Source organism: Eptesicus fuscus, chromosome 17, assembly GCF_027574615.1.
Source record: "Eptesicus fuscus isolate TK198812 chromosome 17, DD_ASM_mEF_20220401, whole genome shotgun sequence".
Classification (NCBI taxonomy): domain Eukaryota; kingdom Metazoa; phylum Chordata; class Mammalia; order Chiroptera; family Vespertilionidae; genus Eptesicus; species Eptesicus fuscus.
In genome coordinates, this window is record NC_072489.1 from 44,486,390 (window position 1) to 44,513,357 (window position 26,968).

The 26,968-nt window shown below is 46.5% G+C and overlaps 1 protein-coding gene across 3 annotated transcripts in view; it reads left to right on the forward strand.

Moving 5' to 3' along the window:
* The window catches only part of WBP1L (WW domain binding protein 1 like), a 55,512-nt gene extending 32,010 nt beyond the window's left edge, over positions 1-23,502 (forward strand). For 2 of the 3 annotated variants that reach the window (XM_054729133.1, XM_054729131.1), the window contains 5 exons: positions 8,559-8,661; positions 18,475-18,636; positions 19,928-20,839; positions 20,960-21,040; positions 22,467-23,502. In XM_054729133.1, coding sequence (XP_054585108.1) covers positions 8,559-8,661; positions 18,475-18,636; positions 19,928-20,676 — 1,014 coding nt within the window. In that variant the 3' untranslated portion in view covers positions 20,677-20,839; positions 20,960-21,040; positions 22,467-23,502. Of the gene's footprint in view, positions 1-8,558; positions 8,662-18,474; positions 18,637-19,927; positions 20,840-20,959; positions 21,041-22,463 lie in introns of all 3 variants that reach the window. The other variant, XM_054729132.1, reaches the window with a different exon arrangement.
* Positions 23,503-26,968: the final 3,466 nt, after the last annotated feature.

Sequence of the window (26,968 nt, forward strand, 5' to 3'; positions counted from 1 at the left end):
TGGTTGAGCTCATCCCATGTACCAAAAGGTCACTCACTGGTTTGATTTCTGATCAGGGCACATACCCAGGTTGTGGGTTTGATCCCTGGTCGGGGAGGCAACCGATCAATGTTTCTCTCTCATATCGATGTTTCTCCCCCACTCTCTCCCCCTCTCCCTTCCTCTCTCTAAAATCAATTAAAAACAATTTAAAAAAAGAAAGAGGTGTATCTCTTAAAAGAGAGAGAGAGAGAGAGAGAGAGAGAGAGACAGACAGACAGACAGACACCAGTGATGAGGGATTGTCAGGGGGAACCATGAGGTAGGACTGCTTTTCTTTCTAAATGTCCAGGGGGAAAGAGTGACACATTAATCCAGTGTCCAGTACTGCTGCAGCCAGCCAGACCCTGCAGGCCTGCTTGCGCTGACAAGTAGCCTTTAATAAAACCATGGGATATGTTGCAACTTCCAGTCTTTGCTCTGAGAGTTTCCTACCAGGGTCAAGTGGCTTTATCTGAGTTTGTTATTCAGGTTCCTAATAGCAACACAGGAAATGGATTTTAATTTATTTGCTGGCTGCTCTGTTTGGGGGCTATTTAATGAGGATCCAGTTGCAATGCAGCTCTGGCAGCAACAGTGCTAGAGTTGATAGGAATGCACCCAACTGACATATTACTTTAAAAAAATTATGCTTGTGGTATACTGTATGTATATTTTTATGGATTGAGGTAGAGAGGTTATAAATAATTTAATGTCTTGATTCAAAATGGCTATTCTTGAGGGGAAACTATGTTGGGATGTGTTTGGGATTCTAGAAAAAGAATATTAGACTATTCCACTTTTAGGGGGCAAGAACTGTGTATATTTTACGTTTATTATAAATCTAGGGCAATGCTTCTCAAACTTGAATATATGTGAGCATAATCAGGGAAGTGTGTTTTATTTTTTTTTTAATTTGTTTTTATTGATTTTAAGAGAGGGAGAGGGATAGAAACATCAATGATGAGAATCATTGATCTGCTGTCTCCTGCATGCCCCCCCCCCCCAGGATTCACTGTATTGCCCTTCCTCAGATTCTTGGAGTGTCATTCTTTAAGAGAAGACTGATAAATTTATTCCAGGAGGCCCTCACCTGTCCCTGCTACATCAGGGGCTTTGGGGACTACCTTTCAGCAGCACACACTTTAGCCAAATCTTGAAGCAGCAGTTGCTCCCATTGATTCTAGGCTTTTCTCAAGTCTTGTCAGTAGCGCCAGTCTTTGGCTTTACCCTTAAAGGCACTTTACAGCTAGAGGGTGGGAGACTGGGTGTTCCTGAGCCCAGCAAGCTGGAGTCCAGAGGTCTTAAGGGCACACTATCCAATTTGAGGGACGAGGCTGAATCTTATCAGATAAGATTTACTGGCTTGGTTAGGGAAACCTGCCCCACGCTGTTTGTCTTTTTGGAAAATTACTGAACTCAATCAAACAGCATAAAAGTTCTTTCCTAATATACCAGTTCTTTCCTAATATGCAAAGCAGAGTCTTGGCCAGCTTCTTAACAATGGCCTGCCCTTTATCAGAGCTTCTTTAGCTAATAAAGCTTAAAGGCGTCATTGTCATGTATAGTGCACATTGTGACTCAGACAAAAGTAGTATATAACAACTCCTACCATCAGATAGCCGGAGGTTGGATAGGCCAGGACTCCTTGCTGAATCATTCCTCTGTCAGAGCTTACTTTCCTTTACCCCCAATTTTTCCATAGCTTCAAAATATGTGCCTTTGGACAATTCTACTTATTTTCCCAGCTCTTCAAAAGTATTAGGGAAAAAGTGAGCTTAACTTTCTTATTGTAAAATACAGTGTGTCCCCAAAAAATGTATACACACCAATGGGCTAGTTGTTTTTCTAGTCTGCTTTCTCTCTCTTTGAGAATTCTCACTTTATATTGGTGCTTAGTTCCAAGTCCCTGTTTCAGGTAGGCCCAAGAGCAATAAACAGCCACTTTCCAGGGCAACTGGGAAGGCTTGACCTCATTTACCAGTGTAGTTTCCCACATTTTTGGCCCCCGGGGATCCTCCTTGCTTTCTTGCAAGCTCAGCTGTGTAATTAAAAGGATATTGTTATGTAGCCAGTATTTCTAGGGGTTCTGACAGGAGAATTTTTAAGTTACCTACCCAGCAGTATTGCCAGAAGCAGGATCTCTTCCCTGAGAATTGCTACCTCATTGCTGTAGTTGTAGCATCCAGCACAGTGCCTGGCACTTGGGGAAAGAATTTCAATACATATTTGATTTGTGGAATTGGGCGTTTCCATTAGAAACCATTTATTTTCCCTGTAAAGAAAGCCAGAAGTTGTGCTCCAAATTCATTCATCTCTAGCAGCCAGAATAGTTAGTGTCCTGTGCCTGAACATCCTGTGAAGTATTACTTTTCCTATTTTTTTAGTTTAAAACTTCAGTGCTTTCCTAAGAACATGAAGATGCTGTTGCCAGTTGCTAGCAGATTTTTCCAGCCCCATAAATTGGCAAATGAAAAACATCCCTGGGCAACTATTACTGCCCAGTGTCTCCTTTTATGCTGGCACTTTGAAAGTTCTTGTGCTGATTAAATTGACCTTTACAGTGGCTCAGCTAAGAATAGCAACTATAAGACCTGGAAACTCTTAAGGAAAATGTTGTTAGTCCCACAGTTTATGCTGCCACCAAAGAGATGAGATAATTTTTTGCATATGTGCAAAAGGCATGCTGTTCATCCTTTTCCATTGTAATAAATGTTCTTTCCAGTTCGGTGTTGGTCATTCTTGCTTCTTCTTTGTGCCTGTGCTTTCTGTTTAGTGACCATATGTGCCCCAGGTCTTGGAGTCGGTCACTGTGGTATCAGGACTTGAAGGCACATACCTTGAAGGCACAAGGATCCCAATGGTCATTGCCACAGTCCTCCCTGAGGTTAAAGACCTCAGCCTAAAAGCACAAGTTATTTGCACAAAGTTCATTTATGTGAAGTTTTACCTTTCTAGCATTTTTTGGCCTTGGTGTTTTAAGCAGATGAAAACTGCCAGGAAGAAGGTATCTTTAAAATGCAAATCTGAAAACAAACAAAATTAATAAAATGCAATCTGATCTTGTCACCTCCTTGCGCAGTCTGGTTCCCGCTTACCTAGCTTTCCTACCTGCTTCCCCAACCATTCCTAGCTAAAGCGCTTTGCTTGTTTCCTTTCCTCAGCCTGTAATGTTCTTCCCGTCCCTCTTCCCTCGTTACTAACTTTCCAGCCATCCTGACGCCATCCTGACGATCACAGTTCCAGCTTACCTTCCTCCCAGAAGCTGTTCTGGACCTTTTTATGACTAGCTCTTAGGTCTTGTAACTCTCACTGAATCATGTATTTTCCCTTCCTACTCACGTGGTTACGTTATTATTATTGCTATTATTATTTTCATGAGACTGCAAGCTCCTCAAGGACAGGGATCATGACAGTTTTTAGCCATTTTTCTATTGTGTTCCCCACCTCCAGCTCAGTACTGATGCAGGGTACTCAGTAAATGTTGAAGGAAGGAATGTAGACCCTGTGTTCCACACTGGGATGAAACACCATTCTGCTCTTCAGAAAATCAGGATGTGAAAGTATGACCTTTTGAGCAAAGAAGGGAGGAGTCCCATGTTGCCTCTCCTCCCTGCCAAGTAGAAAAGGAAAGATCCTGTTCTCAAAGTCAAAGAGCTGCACAGAACAGGATCCTTATCTTTCCTACCAAAGACCCAGTGTTGATTTTATTTGATTTGGGCTTTTATTGGATTTATTTAAGCAACTGAAGTGGTAAAAGCAACTGAGAAAGTACAACTTCAACCAAAGAGGCTCTCCTATCTAATAAAGAGGGAACATGCTAATTGACTGTCACACCCTCACAGATATGGCAGAGCCCACAGCCAATAAGGAGGGAATATGCTAATTGACTGCCACACCCTCAAAGATGGTGGTGCCCAGTTCCCTCAGCTCCGCTGGGGCGGCAGGTGCACGGCACAGCCAGGCCTGCCCCCGGGCAGGTCTGGCTGCTCCGCGTGCCTGCCTCTGGAGTCCCCCAGTCCCCTCAGCCCCCCAGCTGCCCAGGGCTGGACCAAGGTGCAGGCAAGCCTCGGATGGTGGCTGCCCAGCCGCCCAGGGTCACCCGGGGCTCAGGTAACCAACCAGGGCTGGCCAAGGCTTGCGCTGCCAGCAGTGGCAGCAGCAGAAGTGTGATGGGGCATTGCCTTCCCCTGATCGCCAGGTTGCCTCCTGCCCCTGAGGGCTCCCGGACTGTGAGAGGGGATAGGCTGGGCTGAGGGACCCCCCCCTCCAGTGCATGAATTTTTATGCACCAGGCCTCTAGAAGCTTAATAATAGGTAAAAACTCAGGCTCTAAAGTCTGACAAACTAGATTGCTTTACTTCCTAGTTGTGTGATCTTAGGCAAATTACTTAGCCTCTCTTGGCCTCAATTCCCTGATACTACCCATTTCATAGTATTGCTTTCAAGTTCAGATAAAGGAATACATGTAAAGCATTTAAAAAACAGTGCCTGGCACATAACAAGTGTTCAAGTATACATTAGCTATATTATGCATCCCAAGTTGCTCTGTCTTCATGAAGGTTGTGTTGCCATTGTTTCATTAAGCAAACCTTTGCGTGCCAAGCACTGTGCTTATACTGGAGGTCGGGGAGGAGGATAAGGAGACAAGAGCTCCTGCCCATAGGGAGAGTGCAGTTCATTCTCTGGTTCCTCTCTGCAGAAAGGGGTGGGAGGGATATTTACTTGTCACTCCTCAAGAGTTGGCTTGAACAACGTATGTGTGTAAAGTGCTTAAAGATGCTTGGGAGAAAAGCAAAGGATGATCATAAAGGGTGCTGAGAATTTTCCATATTTGAACTTTCCATTGCATGCTCTCCAGTTCCTTTTTCTATTCTTTGTGTCTCTGGAGCAGCCAGTGAACTTTACTATTCTGAAAGAGTTCTAAGTGAATGCAAAGTGCTGTTTGGATGATCTTTCATGCTGACAATAATGGCTCACAAAATAATATTGATATTAAAAGCTCAGAGAAGTTAAGTAACTTACCCATGCTCACACAGTTAATAAGCATAGTGGGCTTAATAAGTTAATAAACTGGGTTTTGAACCCAGGTCTGACTAACTCTTAATCACTTCTGCCTGATAGATCTTGATCCATGTGAGGTCTGTGAGAGTCCATTGGGTAACCCACTGTTATGCCATTCTAATTGACTGCCACGTCAGTTAGAAACCCTCATTGTCAGGAGAGGGTGGAAAGCACCAAGCAGCATTTGCACGTCACTGTTCTTTGGTGTCACTTTGAATGAGAGGAGACAGATTACAGGAGCTCTTGAGTTGACTCAGGCTGTTATGTCAGAGGGGATGGGTGGTGGGTAGGATAATAAAGCCTTACTTAGGGTTGAAGGGGACATTAGAGAGCATCTTAATAAGTCTTAGGACCACTGAGGAACTTAACCAAAGTTCTGTTCCTCTATTGTGGCAGAGCTGGCACCAAACGCAAGGCACCTGGATTTTTTTCTCACACCGGAAAGTCTCTCTGTCTCTGGAGGAGTTCACCTTAACACATCTCACTACCCCAATCTTCATTTTTTTCTTTGCTAAAGGTCCATGAGCCCACTTATATATTCACATTCCTTAACTGCCCACCATCTTTCCTTTCTCCTGCAGCAGAAAATGACAATTCCCATAATCAAAACCATCCAAGCAGCTTGGGGACTCTGTCTGGGGGCAGAGGAAGGACAGATGAGATATATTGGTTAGTGTTGGGAGAACTCTGTATTAAAGGATGCTACTACAGTTCTGCTGTCCCTGGAAAAAAGTGTGGGCTCCTGTTTATATCAGGCTTCCTGCCTCAGGGGATGGAAGAGCCAAGAGAAAAGCCGACACCAGTAGGTCATGAGGATGCCACTTGTCTAGATTTCAAACATGTTCCATTCCACGCCTCACTTAGGACCAGTTGGCTACTGTGTTCAGAGCCTGGACCTCATCTGGTAAATTTTCCCGAGGCAGAAGTATCACTGGATTCTTTAATGTGTCAGGGTATAGACAGCACAGCCTCTATGTGGACATTTTTGAACTGTGTTCTTGTGAGCCAGTGTCAGAAGAACAGTATTTCCAAGCTTGTTAGACTTGGGAGAAGCTTTTTAAAAAAAGTTTGGGTTTTTTGTTTGTTTGTTTGTTTGTTTGTTTTTTAGAGTAAGAGGAAGGGAGAGGGAAAGAGAGATAGAAACATCAGTGATGAGAGAGAATCATTAATTGGCTGCCTCCTGCACCGTCCCCATTGGGGATCAAGCCTGCAACCCAGGCATGTGCCCTGACTGGGAATCAAACTGTGACCTGGATCATAGGTCGACGCTCCAACACTGAGCCATCCCGGCCAGGCTGGGAGAAACTTTTTGATATCCTTATGAAAGCAGTGTTTTACTCTGAAGTCAGGGAGCGTGTGTTCCAGCAAAAGTGAGCAGAGATCTGCTTTCTCCATGTGCGCCAGGCCTTACAGGTGATTGTATTCCGTATATGGTATACACAGGAAGGCAAAGATAGGAAGAATTGTTTGCAATATTGTGAAACCCTCATTGCCAGTTTACAAATGCCTTTCCCATGTTTCTTCTTCTTAAACCCCTTTACACGGGGGTGTAAGATTCTTTAAAGACCAGGAAACATCTGAGGATGTGTGGTAGAAACCTGCACTGAGCCAGGGATCTGGTTTTTAGCCCTTCTTATGGCTTCAGGTACCTGTATTGTTGCTCTCAGGCCCCTATCCCTGTAGAGAGTCACTGGCATGCTTTGTTTATACCCTTGGCCAAGTAGATAGACTAGGAAAGCCAGGTCCAGAGAGCATGAACTGACCATGTGACTTAGGTTTCCACTGGCAGGCATCTGCCCGGATGTGTGCTGTGGGCAGGGTCAGCCTGAGTAGCAGCAAATACAATACTGTGGTTTGAGTTTCTTTGCTGAGTAGGGTTTTTTCCCTTCTTAACTCTGAGCTTTTTGAGGATAGGAACAATGTCTTATTTATTTATCTTTGCATAGTCCTCTTACCCAGCTCAGTGCTTAGCACAAAACAGTGTTCAGTAAATCCATGTGTTACTTCTTTAGAATAAAGAAATGTTGAAAGCCAGATAGAGCAGGTGATTGATTTACAGGTCTCATCATATACATTGTGGTCCAGAGAACATTTTGGGCTGAAGTTCAGGTTGGCTGGTGGGATATTTCGTATTTAAAGTGTGAAGTGTAAAAAATCTTTTTCACCTCCATTTCCATTCCCCAGTGCTGCGAATAGAATTTGGCAAAAAACTGCTAGATGGTTACCCAGCAGTACCTTTTCTGTAGCTGTCCCTGAGAAGGGATAATATGAACCTATATCCAGTCAAGATTATTAAGAGATCATTCAATATGCTAAAAATGATCTAGCAAATTGAATTTGGACTAGGTCACTTGAGCAGGTCACCTCTTAAAAGTGAAGAATTTAGTAGCTGGTTTTTTAGCCTTTGTTTGAATCACAGTGTAATTAACCTTGGAGATCTTGTGTTTTGAAGGGAGGATGGAATGCCTGACTAGATGCTAATCCTAATCTTAGAATCCATACTGCATTAATTATTCCAGGAACTTTCACAGAAAAGCTGGTTTTATTTAAAACCACTGCTCATTACAGGAGAATCATCACCTTGTTACCAGCTGAGTTTAAATAACACTGGAATATCCAGTGTTTCTGCTTGGGTATAAAGAAAATGACATAACCCTTTCCTGTCTGAGAACTCTGCTCTTTAGCAGTCAGCTGTGTGTGCTGAATCCTCTTCTTCCCTCCCCCTTTTTTTTTTTAATGTGGACCTTAAAGAAATAATTGACTTAGAGAGAGAGAGAGAGAGAGAGAGAGAGAGAGAGAGAGAGAGAGAAACATTGATGTGCCATTTTGATTGGCTGCCTTCCCCACACACCCCAACCAGGGATCGAACCCATAAACTTGGGCATGTGCCTTGACTGGAAATCAAACCAGCGACCTTTTGATGCACAGGACAACACTCAAGGAACTGAGCCACACCGGCCAGAGCTGTGGGTATAATTTAACCTTTTGCACTCGGATGTCGAGTGTGACTCGACACAGTTAGCATTAGAATAAAGGAATCGAGAAAAAAGCAAGCGAGTGCAAAGGGTTAAAGCATTTTATATCCGAGAGAGAGAGAGAGAGAAGAGAGAGAGAGAGAGAGAGAGAGAGAAGAAAAACATTGATGTGCCATTCCACTTATTTAAGCATTCATTGGTGGACCCTTGTACATCCCCTGACCGGTGATCGAACCCACAGCCTTAGCACATTGAGACGATGCTCCAACCAACTGAGCTTCCTGGCCCAGGGCCTCTTCTCCCTTTAATAAACCATTTTCCCTCCCCCCTTAAATTTGCTGTTCTCTCTAATATTTTTTTCTTAATGGAATAAATATTGATACAAACCATTTTGGTGGAGATTGAGCAGATGACCAGAAAGAGGGGGATGAGAAGTAATTTAATATGCTAAGTTTTATTTATTTATTTATTTATTTATTTATTTATTTATTTATTTTTTAGGATAAGGAAACCTGTGTGGGTACCAACAATCAGAGCTACATCTGTGACACAGGACACTGCTGTGGACAGTCTCAGTGCTGCAACTACTACTATGAACTCTGGTGTAAGTTCTTGCCTGGAGGTTTCTTGGAGCCCTGGGGTGCTGGTTACTGCCTCTGCTCATTGTCATTGGAAAACCGGGGACTGGTCAGCCTTTTTCTCATTCTCTTGGGGGCAGTGTTGGCAAGTAGAATCAATTTCCTGGTTCCAGAAGTGATTCCTCTGTAGAGGAGGCGGGCTCTGATGGTCTTTGGACATTGTGGGCTAGAGACTGAAGAATATGGTCTGGGCCTTCTTAAGAGGCTGTGGTTACCAGGTCTGCTGCAGAAACTCCTGCCTGGGTTCTCTTCGGTGCTCATTTCAGTGTGTGCCGAGCAGTGATAACCTTAGGCCTTTCCATGGGCATCCCAGACTCCCAGGCTTGCCCTCTTTGTGAAGAGAGGTTTCAGCAGCTAAGCTGCTGTGAATGCCGAGCTGGGCTCTCTGGATGGCTGTAAATCCATTTATTTATTTATTTTTTAAATAAGAACCACAAGGTTTCTGGCCAGTGTGACTCACTGGTTGAGCATCGACCTATGAACCAGGAGGTCACGGTTTGATTCCCCGTTAGGGCACATGCCTGTTTACGGGTTTGATCCTCAGTAGGGGACATGCAGGAGGATTCTCTCTCATCATTGATGTTTCTATCTCCTCCTCCCTTCCTCTCTCTGAAATCAATTAAAAAACAAAACAAAGCAAAACTACAAGATTCTGGAATTCCCCATGGAGCATCAAGGAGCTGCTTCTGTTTCTGAGGGTCTCTCTCAAAGGGATAATCTTTCTGTAGCTCCTGCCTACAGAGCCCTCCTGGAGAGAGGGAGCCCCCATGCTCTCAAGCTGAAGTGTCTGGAGGCTTTTCCTGTGCACCCAACCTGTTACTGTCAGCTCAGTGCCCTGTGGGACAGACAGTCCTTGTCTTGCCACTGGTTTGGTTGAGGCCAGGACCACTTGTACCTTCCATAGTTGCCCAAGGGTGGTGATATTGTTCACTAACACACTTTGTACTCTGATCTTTGGGGTACTCAGACAAGACACTATCGGATGCTCGAGGAAGAATGGGAGGGTGGGAGAGTCCTTAGGGCAGGTGACCATCACTGCAGTGGTTCTCACAACTGTCTGCTGAGAGAGGAAATGATAGACTGTTTCTCCAGATAATTCTAAGCACCCCTCACTCCCTCCATTTGGAAATGAACTTTGGACTTGTTTGTCAAACCATTCCCTTATTGCCACCATCACCCCTGCCCCTATTCCCTCTCTTCTTTCTGAGTTCCTTATTCCCCCCACATCAGTGATATGGTCAGAAAGCAGCTAGAAGGGCTATTATCTGGTATGGAGAGGAAATTAGACTCTTGGCCAGGAAGACTCCCTCTAAAAGCAAAAGGATCTTGTAGCCAGTGGGAGTGGTTTTTACAAAACAGGACCTTTTTTCACCCTGGTCCTTCCCCTTTGAGGACTGAGGACCTTTCTGAGGAATCCCAGTTGGGGGTCAAGTGCAGATTCCTCCCCCAAGGAGAAGATAGATCTCAGGATATTCCCCTTTCCCCCCAGTCCTCCCATATATATAAGCAGCCACCAAGGAGGCTCAGAATTATTGTTGCTATTTTAGAAGGGGTGGGGCTGAAGGACTTACTGGAGAACACAAAGTGCCAAGCAGGTGGACAGACTCTGTTTAAATGTTTTAAAATGCAGATAACCACAGGGTTCAAATTCTCCCTCCCACCCCTTGTTAAAACAAAAGTCGAAGCCGGGCTGCCAAAAAGCCACAAAGCTGACAGCTTGTTTTTCTGGGGCCTGGCCCAGGCCCATCAGTTGCGGAAAGGGCTGGAGTTGATGGCCCCATCTCAGACAGACAGAGCCTCCTGGGCTGTTGGCAGAGCAGACTCAGTAGCCACCAGAATCGGGTCACCGAAGCCAGGGCAGGGTGGTGGGGTGGCGGGACAGGGAGACCCAGATGGCAGGGAGGCTTGAAAAAGCCAGAGGAAGAGCTGCATGAGTGGCCGGTTGTTATATCTCCAGTTATGGTCAGCTGGGAAAGGGGAGGCCAGATAGAAAACCGGAATCTGGATGAGGAGAAAAGACTCACCGTTTTACTAGTTGGTTCATGCTTTCTAAGTTCTGCAGGGACGGAGACTGTAAAAGCAAAACTTTCCTCTCACCTGTGCTCAGAATGGCTTCTTGGTCAGGAGATGCCCAGAGAGTGTCCCACCCCCCTGAGAATTCCTTGCTTTTCCTCCTTATTAGGGTCTTGGCCGTCACCTGATGTGTATAGAGAGAGGTTGAGTGTCGGAATGTGCCGTTTCAGTTCTCATCAAAACTGTACTTTTTGTGGTCTTGAAACCTATTGCCTCTAAACTTTGCCTAAAATGTGAAAGTAATGGGCTTTGGGTTATTCTTTTGTCTATTTACTTTGGAAGGAAGAAAATATCAGCCAGGAAATCCTTGGCAGAAGGCTTCAAGGGGGGAAAATGCCATTTGCACCAACCCTTTTATCTCTATTAAGCTGAATTTTCCTGTGTGCTGAGGACTGTCACTCACACACACACATGTGCGCGCGTGGACACACACACACACATACACACACACACACACACACGCACTTTAACTCATCATTCAATCATGTATTCGTTCAGCAAACCCTTATTTCAGTGGTTCTTGAACTTTGGCAAGCATCTGAATTTCCTGGAGGACTCATTAAAGCACAGTTTTCTGGGCCCTACTCCCAGATATTTTGATTCAATAGGTCTGAGGCGGACCTGAGAATTTGCAATTCTAACAAGTTCCTGCTGAATGCTCTGGCCTCTTCTGTGTTGGAAAATGTGGGCAGATAGAATCCTTGCCATCAAGAATGCCCTGTAGTAACACAAAGTAGAGAGCGGAATGTATTTGCCAGAACTGCTGTGAATGTCCAAAGGAGAGTTTGCTTTGGCTGGATAGGAGGCAGGCAGGCTGGGTGGGAGAAGTAGCATTTGAAGTGGGTCTTAAAAGGTAGGTAGATTTAAACACATGGACAAGGGTAGAATGATTTTCCAGGCAGAGGAACACCATAGGCCAAGGCCCAGTGAGAAGGAACAGAGTATGGATCACATTGGTAATCTTTCCCCTGCGGCTTGACTGGGAAGAAATGGCGATAATATGGGTGCTAATGTGCATAGAACTCTCCTAGTGCCAGGCACCATGCAGATTCTTCATGCACATCGTCTCAGTTTCACCTTAAGAACACCCTGCTAGGTACACATATCGTCCTGTGTCTCTGGACCAGGGGTATGCAGCTGAGTAGTAAGGTCAGTGCTCCTCACTCCAAAGCCGTCCAGAATGCCAAGTGCCAGGCTGGAGGGTGATGGGCCCAGGTCCTGGAGGGTCTCGAATGTGCATATTTACTTTCCACCTAAAGGTGCAACCAAACCAAACCACCACCACCACTACCAACAACAACAACAACAAAAATGAGACCCGGGGAGGCCAGGAACATACTCAAGGCCAAAGAGCCTGAACCTGGACCTCCCAATTCTCATCTCAGGGCTCTTTCCATTCACCCAGCTCCACTTTCTAGGGAGAGGTCAGAGTTAGGTTTCTGCTCCTAACATGATTTTGGGGAACTTCAATCAGGCATCAGTTTTCCCTGGTTGGGGCTTTAATGAGGCACAGGGGAGTGTTTCTAGACAGTGGAATTTCCCTGAGATGACATGAAACAGATTATTAGCAAATTCAGTTAATGCTGCCCATCTTTTCACATATTAACCTTTTTCTTAACTTTCAGTTTGTCTTAAGATACCTATTGTTGAGCTGCTCTTAAGGAAGGCCTAGGGCACTTGCCATGCTGAGCAAAGTGGAGAGCGGGGAGTTGGGTCCTTCTTCCAAGCCCTGACTAGACCCCAGTTCCCTAGCTCTCCGGGCTTCAGAACAAAGGCAGGTTGATCAGTGTAGATGGGTTGGTTTTCCAATGAATTTAGGCAAGAATAGAACCTAGAAGCAGACTTTGGACTTGTTCCTCACTCTTGCTTTTTTATGGATTAAAAGGGAAATTTAAAACCATGCCTGTAACAACAACAGTAGTAATAATAAGCTGGGGAACTTAGCTTGTATACCAGGCATGGTTCTGATACTCTGCATATATTAGCTAATTTTCCTCACAGTGACCAAGTAGGTAGAGAGCATCATTCTTCCCATTTTACAGATGAGGGAAGTAAAAAAATGATCGGTCACAAAGCCAGGAAATGGTTTTGTGCGCTGGGATTTGTACCCAGGTTGTCTGCCTCTTTTCTATTTGCAGTCATGCTTATAGGAAACTTGTCCAGTCTTTGAGATTACGTTCCAAGTCCTCTGAAGTCATTTCCCAAATTCAGGCCTTTTCCACAGTGGTAGTGGCAGGAGCTCCTGCTGAGAGGTATAAGAAGCCCAGGGGGTCACGTACCGTCCTGTAAAAGGAGAGCTAATTTACAGTATGCTGTGGCTTCCTAAGGAGGAATTTCCTGCCAGTTGGGGAGTGGTGTTTTCTCAAGTTTATTGTGAACTCTGGGGCACGTGACTCCGTGCGAACATTGGACTCTGATTGTTTTTAAAAGTATGTTTCCATTTTGCTTAGCATGACAAATGCCCCCCACCATGAGGTCACAAATTTCAAAGTTGTCATTGAGGGATTTAATCGCTGGGTAGGTATGTGTTTGGGAAGGAGGGCATGCTGTCTTTCACTGTGTGTCGCTTTCATTAAGTTTTCCTTTCTTAAGCTCTTCCTTGTTTGTGAAATCTAGCAAAGAGATCAAAAGTTGGCACAAATTAGTCTGGATATTCCCCCTTGAAAGTTGATAGGACACTGCTTTGACTAGAATGGCTCCCAGGAGGATCTGTTTTGTGAGGGTCAGACAAGAATGCCTTCTACCTTCCATTAAGTGGATGCCTTCTACCTTCCATTAAGGGGGACCAGCTCATTAGAGGTCTTTTCTGGACCTTTACTGTAATAATACTATGTCATCACACGTACCACTAGACCCATTCTGCTCCCAGCTTTAGTTTTCCCATAGTTTTGATTCACACAGTAATCCAGTTGTCCTTTTCTTCCCCCAGTCCCCTTTGACCTGCTTAATTTTTCCTTTTTTAAAAAAAGGCCCTCTTTTTCTATTATACTTAGAGTTCAGTGGATCGCAGCCTTTTTTTTGGATCAAGGATCTGCTTATGAATCTGATTAATCTGCCCTAGCTTGTTTGGCTCAGTGGATAGAGTGTTGGCCCGCATACTGAAGGGTCTCAGGTTTGATTCCGGTCAAGGGCACGTACTTCAGTTGCAGGCTCGATCCTTAGCTCATGGTACATGCAGGAGGCAACCAGTCGATGTATTTGTCTCACATTGATGTTTCTCTCTCTCTCTGTGTCTCCATCTCCTTTTCACTTTCTCTAAAAATCAATGGGGGTAAAAAGAATCTGCTGAACCCTTTAACCCTTTGTGTGCCACAAACGTCTATAGACGCAGTGGGGATGGTTTCCATTTTGGACGCATGGCAGTTAACTGGTTAAATACTCTCTCGTGCCAGAAAAGCCTATAAACTCATTGCATCAGTCAGTCTAGGTTATGCTGCAGTAACAAACAAGTCCAAACTCCTAGTGGGTTAAAACAACAGGTTTACTTCTCACACTATAGTATGTGTGTGTCACAGATTGGTTGGGAGCTTTGTTCCCACCTCATCATCTGGGACCAGACACTCTCTGGAATGTTGCCAATTGCCATGGCAGAAGGAAAACTCATGGAGAGTCTCACATCAGCAAGAAGTATCCTGGCCTCTAAAAGATGTGTCATTTCCAATACCAGTTCATTAGTTAAAGCCAGTCTCAGTGCCTCATCCAATCAAAAAGGGACCAAGAAGTTCAACCTACCCACATGCCTAGAGCAGGGGAAACCAGAAATATTTGGCCAGTGTGAAAACCAATGCAGGAGATTTTTCCTATTAAAAGCGTGTTTTTGTTTTCTCTGTGTGTATGTTTTAAGCATATTTAAAAGCTGAGAACTACTGCCTTAGATCATGTATATTGTGGCATGAAAGTTAAAAGTTGGTTTACCTTTAGGTAAGAAACTACTAAAAAAATGACTCTAGAAGTAAAAAATAATAGAGTTAAATGTTGATTATCTAATGCAGGGGTGGGGAACGTCCAGCCCCAGGGCCATGTAAGGCCCACGAAACCATTTGCTTTGGCCCTGCCAAGGCATTAGCAGTGAGTTAATTAAATGACCAAATACAGCAGGCTAATTTTTAAGTTGATAATTTTGTATGGCCCATGAATGATGTAATAAATATCCAAATGGCCTTTGGCAGGAAAAAGGTTCCCCACCCCTGACCTAATGGAAGAATGTATTTTCTAAATTATCAAGTAACACAGAAATATGAAGGTTATGCTAGAAAATAGAAATATAGATAATATAAAAAGAGTGTTCAGCCCAGAATCTTTGTGACTTTTAAATACATTTGTAGTCAGGCTCTTCAGCAGAATGCACTGTGCTTATTTGCGGAGCCTTTCACCAATGCAGTCCCACCTAAGAGGCTGGGAGCTAACTAGATTGACCTGGAGGAGATGTTACAGGATGGCAGCAGGTAGCCAGTGCTCTCCCAGAGCTCCTTTCTGGCCTCAACACCATCCTCCAGGCTCCGCTAACAGGGTCTGTCTAGTCTTCAGTCATCCAGCAACAGGAGAGAAATGTAAGTTGAGTAAGAAAATGTCAGTAGTAATCTGGGAAGGGGAAGAAGACTTCTAACTTCAAATTAAGTTTATGTTCTCTGCTTGGGACTGAGGTTTTTCTGTCTGCTATTGGGAAAATGGGGGGAAATTCCTCCGCCCATTGCCCTCCGCCTGTTCTCCTGTTGCCAGGGCTCTGCAGAAAGTTCCATTGAACACGTACCACAAGCAGTTAGGTGCCACACAGCTTGCCAGAGCCTGGCAGCTGTACTGCCTTGCCATCTCACCCTGAAAGGCTGACTTTGTGGGGAGATTCAGTGGGGACACACCTGGGGAACAGAAAGAGCTTTTGCCAGAGGCCACACCCTAAATGTCAGTGGGATCTTTCAGAATAGTGTGTTTGGGTACAAACAGAAAAAAAAATCAGGATTCTATTCATTTATAGGTCTGTCTGTAGGAAGCAGGAAGCCTTTCAAAAAGCATACCAAAAAAAACATGATGTTAGCTCATTCTGGCAAGAAGTACATGTGGAAATACTTAACAGATTCTAAACAGATTTATAATTATAAAGCAGATGATAAAAACTAGATGTAGCATTTGTAATGGAAAAAAATATGAAGTTATTCAGAATAGACAATAAATGAACAATAATATAATCTATTCTCATTTAATGACAATTTACCTGCAAATTGTTCCTCAGATAAAATTTTTAAAAATATGTTTTTATTGATTTCAGAGAGGAAGAGAGAGGGAGAGAGATGGACACATCAATGATGAGAATCATTGATTGGCTGCCTCCTGTACGGCCCCCTACTGGGGATTAAGCCCGAAACCTAGGCATGTGCCCTTGACTAGAATTGAACCCAGGACCCTTCAGTCCGCAGGCTGATACTTTATCCACTGAGCCAAACTGGCTAGGGCCAGATCCATTTTTTAATTTCTAAGAAGTACATTCACCTTAGAAAAATTAGGAAATGTAGATAAGCCAAAAATGAAGGAGCTGGTACCAGAAATATGCCGTTATCCAGGAATAACCTTGGGATTAACTTCCTGATCATTACTAGATGTTTAGATATACTTTTTAAAGCAAAAATTGGGATCATATTTTATACTGTTTTGTAATCTGCTTTTTTATTTAATACTAGAGGCCCGGTGAACGAAATTCATGCACTCGGGGTGGGGGGTCCTTCAGCCCCGCCTGCGCCCTCTCACAGTCCTGGAGCCCTGTGATTGATCACCCCGCAGAGGGAGGCCCCACCCACCGCTGCCGGCTGGTTAGCCTGGGCCTCCCTCTTTGGGGCGATCGCAGAGCCCCCTGGCTGGTGGCCTGGGCCTCCCTCTGCGGGGGGATCCTGGGGCGATAGCGGGGCCCCCCCCCCCCCCCCCGACCAATTGCATTGCACCCGCCTTGGCGGCAGCAGTCAGTGTTGGGTCACTGTGGCGCCCGCGGCAGCGGCAGTCAGTGCTGGGTCATTGCGGCGCCCGTGACCCAGGAGGGACCGAGAGGTCAGCAGTTAAGCCCGCTCGCCAGTCCCCACCCACCTGAGCCTGCTGCACACATAGCCTGGCGTTCAGTCATCCGTTCGGTTGTTTTGGATGTTACGGACCCTGGCTCTTTATATATTAGGATTAGAAACATCTTTAAAAAAATAGTATCTATGAATAATTTTTAATGACGCCTGTCATTTCATTATATGAATATATTCCCAGAGTAATTTGAAAATCCATCCAGAAATATATTAATTTTTAAAATAAAAACCTGCAAAAATAAAATTAATCACAGATATATTAAGTTTTCATTTACTTTGTTTTGATTTTTATAATTTGAAAGAAGAAAATAATTGGGGAAAGAAAATTAAAATTTGTCATAATCTCACTACTTAAAGATAGGTCACTTTTTTGTGTTTTTCATTCCAGTTCCCCCATGTGTATATATATTTTAAAACAAAATTGCTCGTTAATTAAACAAAATTGCTCGTTAATTAAAGAAAATATTTAGAAAGCTTTTTTGTATACATTTGAAAATTGGAGAGGAGTAACTAAGAACCCGTGGGAAATGAGAAGAAATAATGCACCTGGAGAAAAGAGGGCTGTGGGCCTTCTCCCCTGTTCCTCTACCCCTCTCTGGAACAGGGTGGAAGGAGGGGAGGCTGCTCATGGCCTTGAGTCTAATGCAACTGCAGGCCAAAAGGAGGTGGGAGTGGATTGTGTGACTAGGAGATGGAATTGTACCAGATTATATCAAGAGCTGAGGAAGTCATTTGCACTCCCTGGGGAAGAGATGGACCTGAGGCAATTAGAATTTTCCACTTCTAACTTTAGGGATTCTTACATTATGGAGGGTACATGGTAGAGAAAAGCCCCAGATCCTTTTGATGATACCAGGAAGACCCTAAGAATTGCTTTATCAGGCAGCCCCTTCAAGGCCCCTTTGTAGTTAATAATCAGCTGAGTTGTGGCGATTTTGAGGCTCTTTGCTTTTGGTGAGTAGCCTGATATCAGCAGCAAAAGCAAGCCTGGAGCTGTCCTTAGAAGATGGGCACTAAGAGAAGCTAGAGCATTTTCTCAGAGATCTCTTTTTTAAAAATATGTTTTTATTGATTTCAGAGAGGACGGGAGAGAGACAGAAACATCAGTGATGAGAGGGAATCATTGATTGGCTGCTTTCCGTACACCCCACACGGGATGGAGCCTGAAACCCAGGCATGTGCCCTGACCAGGAATTGAACCGTGACCTCCTGGTTCCTGGGTTGATGCTCAACCACTGAGCCACACTGGCTGGGCTCTCAGAGGTCTCCTAACAGAGGAAGAGTACACTGTCCTAAAAGGGGAGCATATATAATACCCATCAAACCAAAAATATGGGAGGACCAGTGAGGCTGGAGAGTTGCCTTGGCACTCTGCCCTTCCCCTAAGGCCCCTGGAGGCCCCCCAGACTGAGTGGCCTCCTTTACTGTCATTCTTACAATCCTGCCCTCTTCCATCCCACATGTCTTTCACTTCGGCACAAACATGTATGAAAATGGAATGCAGGTTCTAAATGTGAATTCGCTGAGCGAGGCCTGACAGTTCCAGCGTTGACCAGGTGGGCACTGCTGGGAGCCTCCCTGTTCTGAGAGCTGCCCTCTGGCTGGTGTTCACTATGTCCCTGCCTCTGTGTCTTGCTTCCCCATCCCCAGGGTTCTGGCTGGTGTGGACCATCATCATCATCCTGAGCTGCTGCTGTGTCTGCCACCACCGCCGAGCCAAGCACCGCCTTCAGGCCCAGCAGCGGCAACATGAAATCAACCTGATTGCCTACCGGGAAGCCCACAATTACTCAGCGCTGCCATTTTATTTCAGTACGTACCCCAGAGCCCCCCAACTCCACCCTCAGGAGCCCAGGACACACAGACTATGTGTATTGGTGGCCAGGGCTCCTATAGGCCTTGGGGGTTTGCCTCCTTGCCAAGCACGGAGCAGGGCTTTGAAAGTACAGGAAAAGAGGGCAGTCACATTTAGCCAGAGCAGCCAGTGCTGGGGGTGCACTGGGCCATTCCACATCTACACTCTCTGGGTTCTGACCAGATCTCTCTGCTTCTTTGGCAGATTTTTTTTAGGCAGGTAGTTGGATGATGTATGATGTGAGTGAATTGAGAATTAGAGTGCGGTGGTCCGAAATCCTCCCATTTAGTTTACTATCATGCTGAGCAGAGGCTGCCATGAAAGGGGCAGGTGTGTGTGTGGAGGTGACATTTGGACTTTCTGAGAATCAAGAAACTCGCTGACTCACTAAAGGGCACTCACCTGACTTCTTTGGGCTTCCAGACATAGGCCCTCTCAGTCAGTGGAGGCCTGGCTCTGCAGCTTGTCCAGAGCCATTTTGCAGTGTGTTCTATAGAAAAAAGTGATCACAAATGTGGAATTTCACATCTAGAAGGGTTAAGTGCTTAATACAGTGCCTGGCATATAGTAAGTGCTCAATAAATGCTAACAATTACAATCAGATCATCAGTGCCTCAAAGCATTCAGCACAGTGAAAAGATAACTCACTTGGCATGTTCTTACCAAGTCTTGGATGACAGGCCCTCACCCTTCACTGGTAACCAACCCCCTCTTGATCTGAGTCAGGATGAGGTTTGGTTTGTCTTTCCAGACCACCTCCAGCCACACTAGAAGAGAGACAACACAGATTTACAACCTCCAGAATAAGGTCCTCTTCATTGTATACATCTGGAAGGGTGAGGGAAGAAAAAAGTGGTCAGAGAGTCCTAAGTTAGGGTCCCTGACCCCGAGGCCTATGGGGCATAAACGGAGGACAGTCTGACCGTGAAACAGGAGACGTGCTTGCATGTGAAGCAGGTCCATTCCAGACAGAAATGATCTCTTGGCCATCCACCACATTTTCCTAACCCTCTGCCTTTACTCCAGACCATACAGGCAGAAATCTTTGCCTATGAAGCAGCTTTAGGGGCTCTCAGGTTTCAAGAGGCTAGATTAGGTGACTCCCACAGCCCTCTGCTCTGCCCACAACCAAGAGCTGTAGCTGTCACTCGGTGGGTATGCTGGGGTGGGAAGAGACAGATGTGTAATGTCTCTGTCCTAGAACAATTGCCAGTGCAATAATTTCTCCTCCCTACCTCCCCATTTTAGGGTTTTTGCCAAACTATTTACTACCTCCTTATGAGGAAGTGGTGAACCGACCTCCAACTCCTCCCCCACCATACAGTGCCTTCCAACTACAGCAGCAGCAGCTGTCTGCACAGTGTGGCCCTGCAGGCGGCAGCCCCCCAGGTGCTGATCCCGCCAGGGGCTCCCAGGGGGCCCAGAGCAGCCCCTTGTCAGGGTCCAGCAGAAGCAGCACAAGACCCCCGAGCATCATCGCTGACCCTGAGCCCTCCAACATCGACATGCCAGCCAACCCAGCAGCCACCAAAGCCCCTGGAATGGAGCCCAGCGGCTCTGTGGCTGACCTGGGGGAGCTGGCCCCTGGGGCCTTCCTGGACAAGGATTCCGAATGTAAGGAGGAGCTGCTGAAAGATTACAGCTGCGAGCAGGGCAGCGCCCTCCCCGACAGCAAGGACAAGACGCCTGGCAGACATCGCCGCTTCACGGGCGACTCGGGCATTGAGGTGTGTGTGTGCAACCGGGGCCACCATGACGACAACCTCAAAGAGTTCAGCACACTTATCGACGACGCTCTGGACGGACCCCTGGAATTCTGCGACAGCTGCCATGTGCGGCCCCCTGGTGACGAGGAAGAAGGGCTATGCCAGCCCTCCGAGGAGCAGGCCCGAGATCTTGGGCATCCCCACCTGCCCCGGCCACCGGCGTGCCTGCTGCTGAACACCATCAATGAGCAGGACTCCCCAAACTCCCAGAGCAGCAGCTCCCCCAGCTAGAGCAGGCCCTGCCTGTATCTGAGAACTTGGCAAAGCAACCAGGGTAGGGGAGAACCACGAGAGAAGCATTAAGTGACTTTCCAAGAAAGTGGTACAGCCACTTGGTCTTTTATTTTTTTCTTCTTTTTCCCCCCTTTGTTTCTGCATTTTCCTACATCTCCAGGTACAGTTTGGGGTGTGGATGCCCCGCCCCCCATAGAAGCACAGTATTGTGGAGGGCTGAGAAGTTGGTTCTGTGACTCATTCCTCATTCCCCATCGATCTCCCTTTTTTCCTTTTCAAGTCATATTTCACTACCTGCCTGGTCGGAGGTGCTGTGTGTTTAAGAAGTCCCCAAGGAAGGAAGCTGAGACCGTGCCCTGAGGTGACTCTTGGTGATAGAGTGGATTTTTGCTCTGGTATTAGTGTAAGAGAACCTTGCTGTGTCAGTTGGGAGAGACGGCAGGTCTCAGCCCTGGGTGAAGGAAGCCTGCAGAGACCCAGGGGTTGTCATCCCTCGATGCCAGTGTCTGCAGAGCTGGACTTGGGCCAGTCCTGTGGGAGGACGAGGGCGGATGGGTAGCCGTGTGGTAGGTAGGTAAGGGTTTGTTGCATTCCCAAATTCCAGGTGACGAGATCGCTGCATCACTACATCCCTGCCCAGCACGTTCTGGCTGGCTGCAGACTGGTGCAGGTGGAGAAGATTATACTGCCTTCTCTTTGTTTTTCATTTTTTAAAAGAAAAAGAACAAAAGCGAGCTGAAAACAAGAGCTTTACCAGTGGGCAGGCAAGAATTCTGTTCTGGAAAAGGGAAGTCTGCGGCTCTTTCTCAAGTCGGCCTTCTCAAGAGCCAGAAGGAGATGCTTTGTGTAGCGGCTTGGGCGGAGGCTATCTCTGGACCTTCTGTGGGTGCCCAGGCAGCCCTGAGCCACAGTGGTGGATAGAGGGGCAGCTTTCTGCATCGCTGCCCTTTGGTCTGTGCCCACAGGTGGCCAGGGCCCTCCCCCAACCCAAGCACGCAGTCTGTGGGCCTGTGTGTCTCACTGTTCTCTCTGAACAAATGAGGCTGTGGTGCTGAGCAAGGGCAGCCCCGTAGGCCGGTTCTCACACAGTATTTTCTCTTGATTCTGAATAAGTTTGTTGTTGTTGTTTTAACTAACCACTTGGGGGGAAATTGCCTTGGTTATCTGTGGTTTTCATGCCCCCCTCCCCTTGTGAGTGGGGTAACCAATCGTAGCCTATGTAAAGAGTCTGAGTGGCCCCAGGAGGGGGTGGAGGAGCCGTCCAGAAGGACCACGGGATCCTTGTTACTGCAGTTTGGCTTCAGATAACCGGTGGAGCTTTGATGGGAATAATCTGAATGGAGAAAGCAAGCAGCCGAAACTAACATTCCCTGCCCTGCCCTGTTCTTTTGAAGAGTTTGGTTCTTCCCCCACTCTTGAACGATGACATTTAGACTAGGCATTGACCTTATGATAAGAAAGGGAAAAAATATAGATGTATACAAAAATAGACAAATCCAAGGCTGTGAGGTGAATGAGTGTCTGTGTTTGGAGTCCATGAAACCAAAATCTATGTTGAACAAAGTGAAGTCTGTATACAATGACTTTTTGGATAACCTGTGTGTGTGTGTGTTTGTTGTGTGTGAGCCCCCAGCCCTGTTTTCCTGTGAATATACTTTGACTGGCAGCCATTCTGTTCCCATTTACCACATGTTCGGAGCAGATATGGCCCTCTCAAGGTAATTTATTTTACGCATTTACTGTTTACTGAACAATTGTCTGACTGTGTACTTGGGTGTATTCAGCAGCATTGTCGACGGCAGTCCCGTGTTTGCCAGAGATACTGTCCTCAAAGTAGAGGTTTTCCTCTACCCATCACTGCAATTTGCACATTGCTCCGTGGACATGCGGAGGCCTGTGTTCTGTTCCCTGTAAATGGAAACGTGCTCTGAACCTGTCTGCCTCCCTCGGCTGCTCCTGGCCCTCGGTATCAGCCCCCTGGGGGGTGTTCACAACCACTCGGCACAGAAGGTGAAGGTGGAACTCCAGACCGAAGGCTTAATTGGATCTTCAGGGACAAGCTTGGACTAGCTGTGGCCCAGACGTCAGCCCTGCCCAGAATTGCCGGGAGGTTTGGCAGACACCGCAGGGCTTACCTTCCTATGCTGAGGTCCAGCTCATGCCAGCAAGCCGGTGCGTAGCGAGAGTGGGCGCGAGTGCGTCAGCAGCCCTCAGATGCCTTTCCTTCCACCATTAAAAAAAAAAAAAAAATCCCAAACAACTCACTGAAGTGTCTCCAAGAACATCAGGTTTTACCAAAATGAGTCCGCCTTCAGTTCACTGATCAAATGGGTAAATTCTGGCCCTCTCATGTTTCCTTCCCCATTAGAGTGGGGAACTGGTCTGAGTGTTAAAGTTCACTGCGGCGTCCCACCCTAAAGGCAGGAGTCTGGGGTAATGGAACCCGGAGCGGGGCTTGATTCCAGCAGTCACAGCCTGTCCCTGCTCCAGGAGGCTGCCCTGCATGCAAAGGGAGGTGAAACGGGGAGTTGAAGGACTAGTTAGGGGGCCAGGGAGATTTGGTGGAGTCTGGTGAATGAGAAGGAAGGGGTTGGTCGAGGGTTTGGTGCTACAGTCAGATTTGCAAATGCTAACACATTCCTGTGTGCGGCACATCACCATTTGTCAGTTATGTGAATTTGTGTATTTTAAGCAATAAGATTCAGCTGGTCAGACCTTTCTGGGCAGTCTCGGTGACGCATTTCCTGTGCTGTGATTGTTCTGAAGACAGAGTGGCTCTAACCACTGTGAGAAGCCCAAATAAAATCAATCCCAAAAATCCCAGTGCGCTTTTTTTCTTGAAACACTTTGTTCCTTTTTCCTCTACTTCAGACTTCAGGGAGTCGTGCCTCGAGATTGCTAACCACAAGCGCTTTTCCCTACTCACACTGAGGCTGAGAGTCACCCTGCAGTTGAGGACAGGCTCCCAGGCCAGGCACAAACTGCAGGGCCAAGAGCAAGCCGGGGAGTGCTGCTGCTGAGGCCATGCTTTGTGCTGAGGAGTTTCCCTGAAACCCTTCTGCCAAGGGTATATGTCTGATGTTTGAATACTTTGCAAAGTTCCACAAACAGGTTAAAATCAGACCCCCAAAAAGCAGACACTAGTTCTGTCAGATACTTCGAAGCTAAAACATGACCTTCAAAAGGAAACAAGTACTCTGAAATCTGTTAGAAATGTGGATGGGTACTTGGCCTTGGAATTTAATATGCAAAATATGTCTTAGTGATTCTTCCACTTGGTGCCCAGCACTGTGCCAGATGCTAAGGAGAATGCGAAAGCAGTACATAAGTCGGGCCCATGCCCTCTGGAAGTTATACTTGGGAAGACAAAACCATACCCATGTGACAATAGTTAACAATATGAGGTGGATTGAGATGAATGAATGGTACAGATTCAGAGACCCCCGAGGAGTCGTGGGAGGTAGTTTGAGGTCTCGAATACCAGGCAGGGAACTCAGAATAGATTTTTAAGCTGTGGGGGAGCCACTGGTGTGCCAACATCTGTCACCTTGGGACAGTGATTATTCCCGAGACTCGTGGTTACTACTTTCTAAAGACTGTCCTATTAAATTTTTTCAGATGTTCTTGCTCAAAAGGAAGGAACAGCCCAACCCAGCAAGACTTTTTGGGCAGCCTACAGGTGGGCAAAGCAAGGTGATGTGGAATCCTCCCTGAAGGGGTTCCTGCCTCCCCAAGTGGAACAGTCACTAGTGGGGGTGCTGGCAGAGAGCAGAGAGTAGAGAGTATTCTGTCCCTAGCCTTGGAGTTTACCCTGCAGTCAGCACTGTTATTTCTAAGAGCCCAGTGTAAGCCCGACATGTCCCTGCCACCATCTTTGACACTCAGCTAGAAGACACTGCCCTGGCCCTTTAGTGACTCAAGTGGGATGGTGGCTGCCTACTTCCTTCTAAACTGTTGGGCTCCTCCAAGTAATCCCAGGGGAGCCACGCTAGCATCTGGAGACAGTCGAGCTCTAAAACCACAGGGAAGACGTGGGAAGTACATCATTCCTGTCTTTAATCGAATGTCTGAGTGACAGAAAAACAAACATACAGTCAGAGGTTGTGTGCCAGAGGCGTGCATATACCCTTGTTGCCCAGGTCTGCAGCCTGCCCCCATCACTGCACACCAGATTCCTGGGTCACTGAGTTCCTCTCCCAGGTGACCAAGTTCAAGTGGAGACGGTACCAATGCCCTAGAGCACAAACCAGGGTAGCTTTGATGAACTCGAATTTCAGGAAATGCCCCATTCTCCAGTTTCCTCTGTTTTAGGGGGAGGGCAAAAATGGCTTCACTCAGGAGAAGGAGTGGGAAGTGGGTTTGGCTGATGTTGACCTAACCTGCTGGAAACCTGCTTCTGGCTGAGCCGACTGCAGAGGTCAGTGGGTCCTGGGAGGTGTTTGGGATACAGGTTTCCACCCTGTGGGTGAGTGGCCTTAATTTAAGAGTTGAGCATTTATCGAGCACCTACCGTGTGCTAGGCATTGGGAATGCAGATATCCTCTAGACCTGTATCTCTAGAAGACCTAATGGTCTAGAGAGGAAGAAAGGCACGTAAACAGTTGTAGTAGCACATGGGAAGTAGCATGTGGTGCACAGGACACGAGGAGTATGTGCCCACCTGGGCCTTCAGGACAGCCTTCCTGGAACAGACCTGAACTGGTCTTGCCAGGTGAAGAAAGGTGTAAAGGGAATTCCAGGCAAATGTTCAGTCTGTAGATTATTGAGTGCCCACTATGTGCCAGGTGCTGAAAAGTACAAAAAAATATAGTATGTCTAAAACAGGAGAATGTGGGTGTCATGTCTAAAACTGGGAGCAGTCCTAGCTGGTTAGGCTCAGTGGATAGAGTATCGGCCTGCAGACTGAAGGGTCCCAGGTTCGATTCCAGTCAAGGGCACATGCCCGGGTTTCGGGCTTGATCCCCAGTAGGGTGCATGCAGGAGGCAGCCGATCAATGATTCATCATTGATGTTTCTGTCTCTCCCTCTCCCTTTCTCTCTGAAATAAATAAAAACATTTTTTTAAAAAAAGCTAGGAGCAATTTAATCTTTCTAGATAATTCTGGGAAGTGACAGGAGATGAAGCTGGAGACAGGTAAGCTGGTAACGAAAATAATTTAACTTGTCCATCGTTTCATTTGTTGACTACACAATGCTGGGTCTTGTGTAAAGCATCTTACCTACTTTTAAAAATTTCAGCCTCAAAATAGCCCTTTGAGGTATGGACTGTAATGATTCCTGCTTGATTAATGGGATTCAGACTTGTTGACTCACTTGTCCAAGATCACACTGCTAAGTGGTCGTCAGGATCTGAAGCTACGTCAGTTGACTCCAAAGCTCAGGCAATCCACTAGTCAGGGTGACGGTTGTAATGTTGGTGTCACATGAAGAACTCGTCTTTTCAAAGGTGTCCTGAACAGGGGAGTAGCATGGTGAAGGTGAACCAGACACCAGTTCCCTAAAGGCCACTTTATCCCCTTTTTCTCCTCCCCCTTGCCTTATCATAAGCCCTCAGAGGCCCCCACGCCCAGCCAGGCTTCGCCAGCGGAGCCCCTCAGTGCTGCAATGGCCTCCTGCCTGGGACAGGGGTGGTGCCTGCTGCAGATCACTGTTCACTTCCACAGGGAGGTGTAACCGCTTGGAAACATCGTAAAACTGTCAGAGTTAAAGCTCTGGGTCTTTGTGGCTTTTCCTGGCAAGAGGGTTTTGGTCTTCCTCTGAGGAGATAAAGAGCTTTGGGTGGCTTGTGAGGGGGAGAAGCGGATGTTTGATCTGAAGTCGCTCCTCACTTTGTACAAGCCGGCTCCTCACCACAGTTTAGCCTTCCACTGCACAGATCACCAAGAAGTCTCAAGAAACCAGCCCTGGAAAATGTAACAAACCACCTTCAGTGTGGGAGCCATGAAAAGTCTGTCCCTGGGCGCTCCACCCACTCCCCCGCTGCCAGAGGAAGGTCCTGGAGGTCCTGTCCTTCGACGGACCATCTGGACACCCTGCTCCTCCTGACCAAGCCGGTGTCCTTTGGGAGGTTTGTATAAAACCCTTAGGGAAGGACTTGTTTTGTGGATCTGGATATAGGCAGTGACAATGAAGCCAGTGTTTATTGAGGCCCCGACACTCCTAAGTCACCCATGTTGCAGATGAGAAAACTGAGGTTTTAGAAGTTCAAGTAAGTTGCCCGTGGTCATTTGGTCTGTAAATGACAACACCGAACTTGCCTCCACAGCCTGACTTCTTATCTTCTGTAACT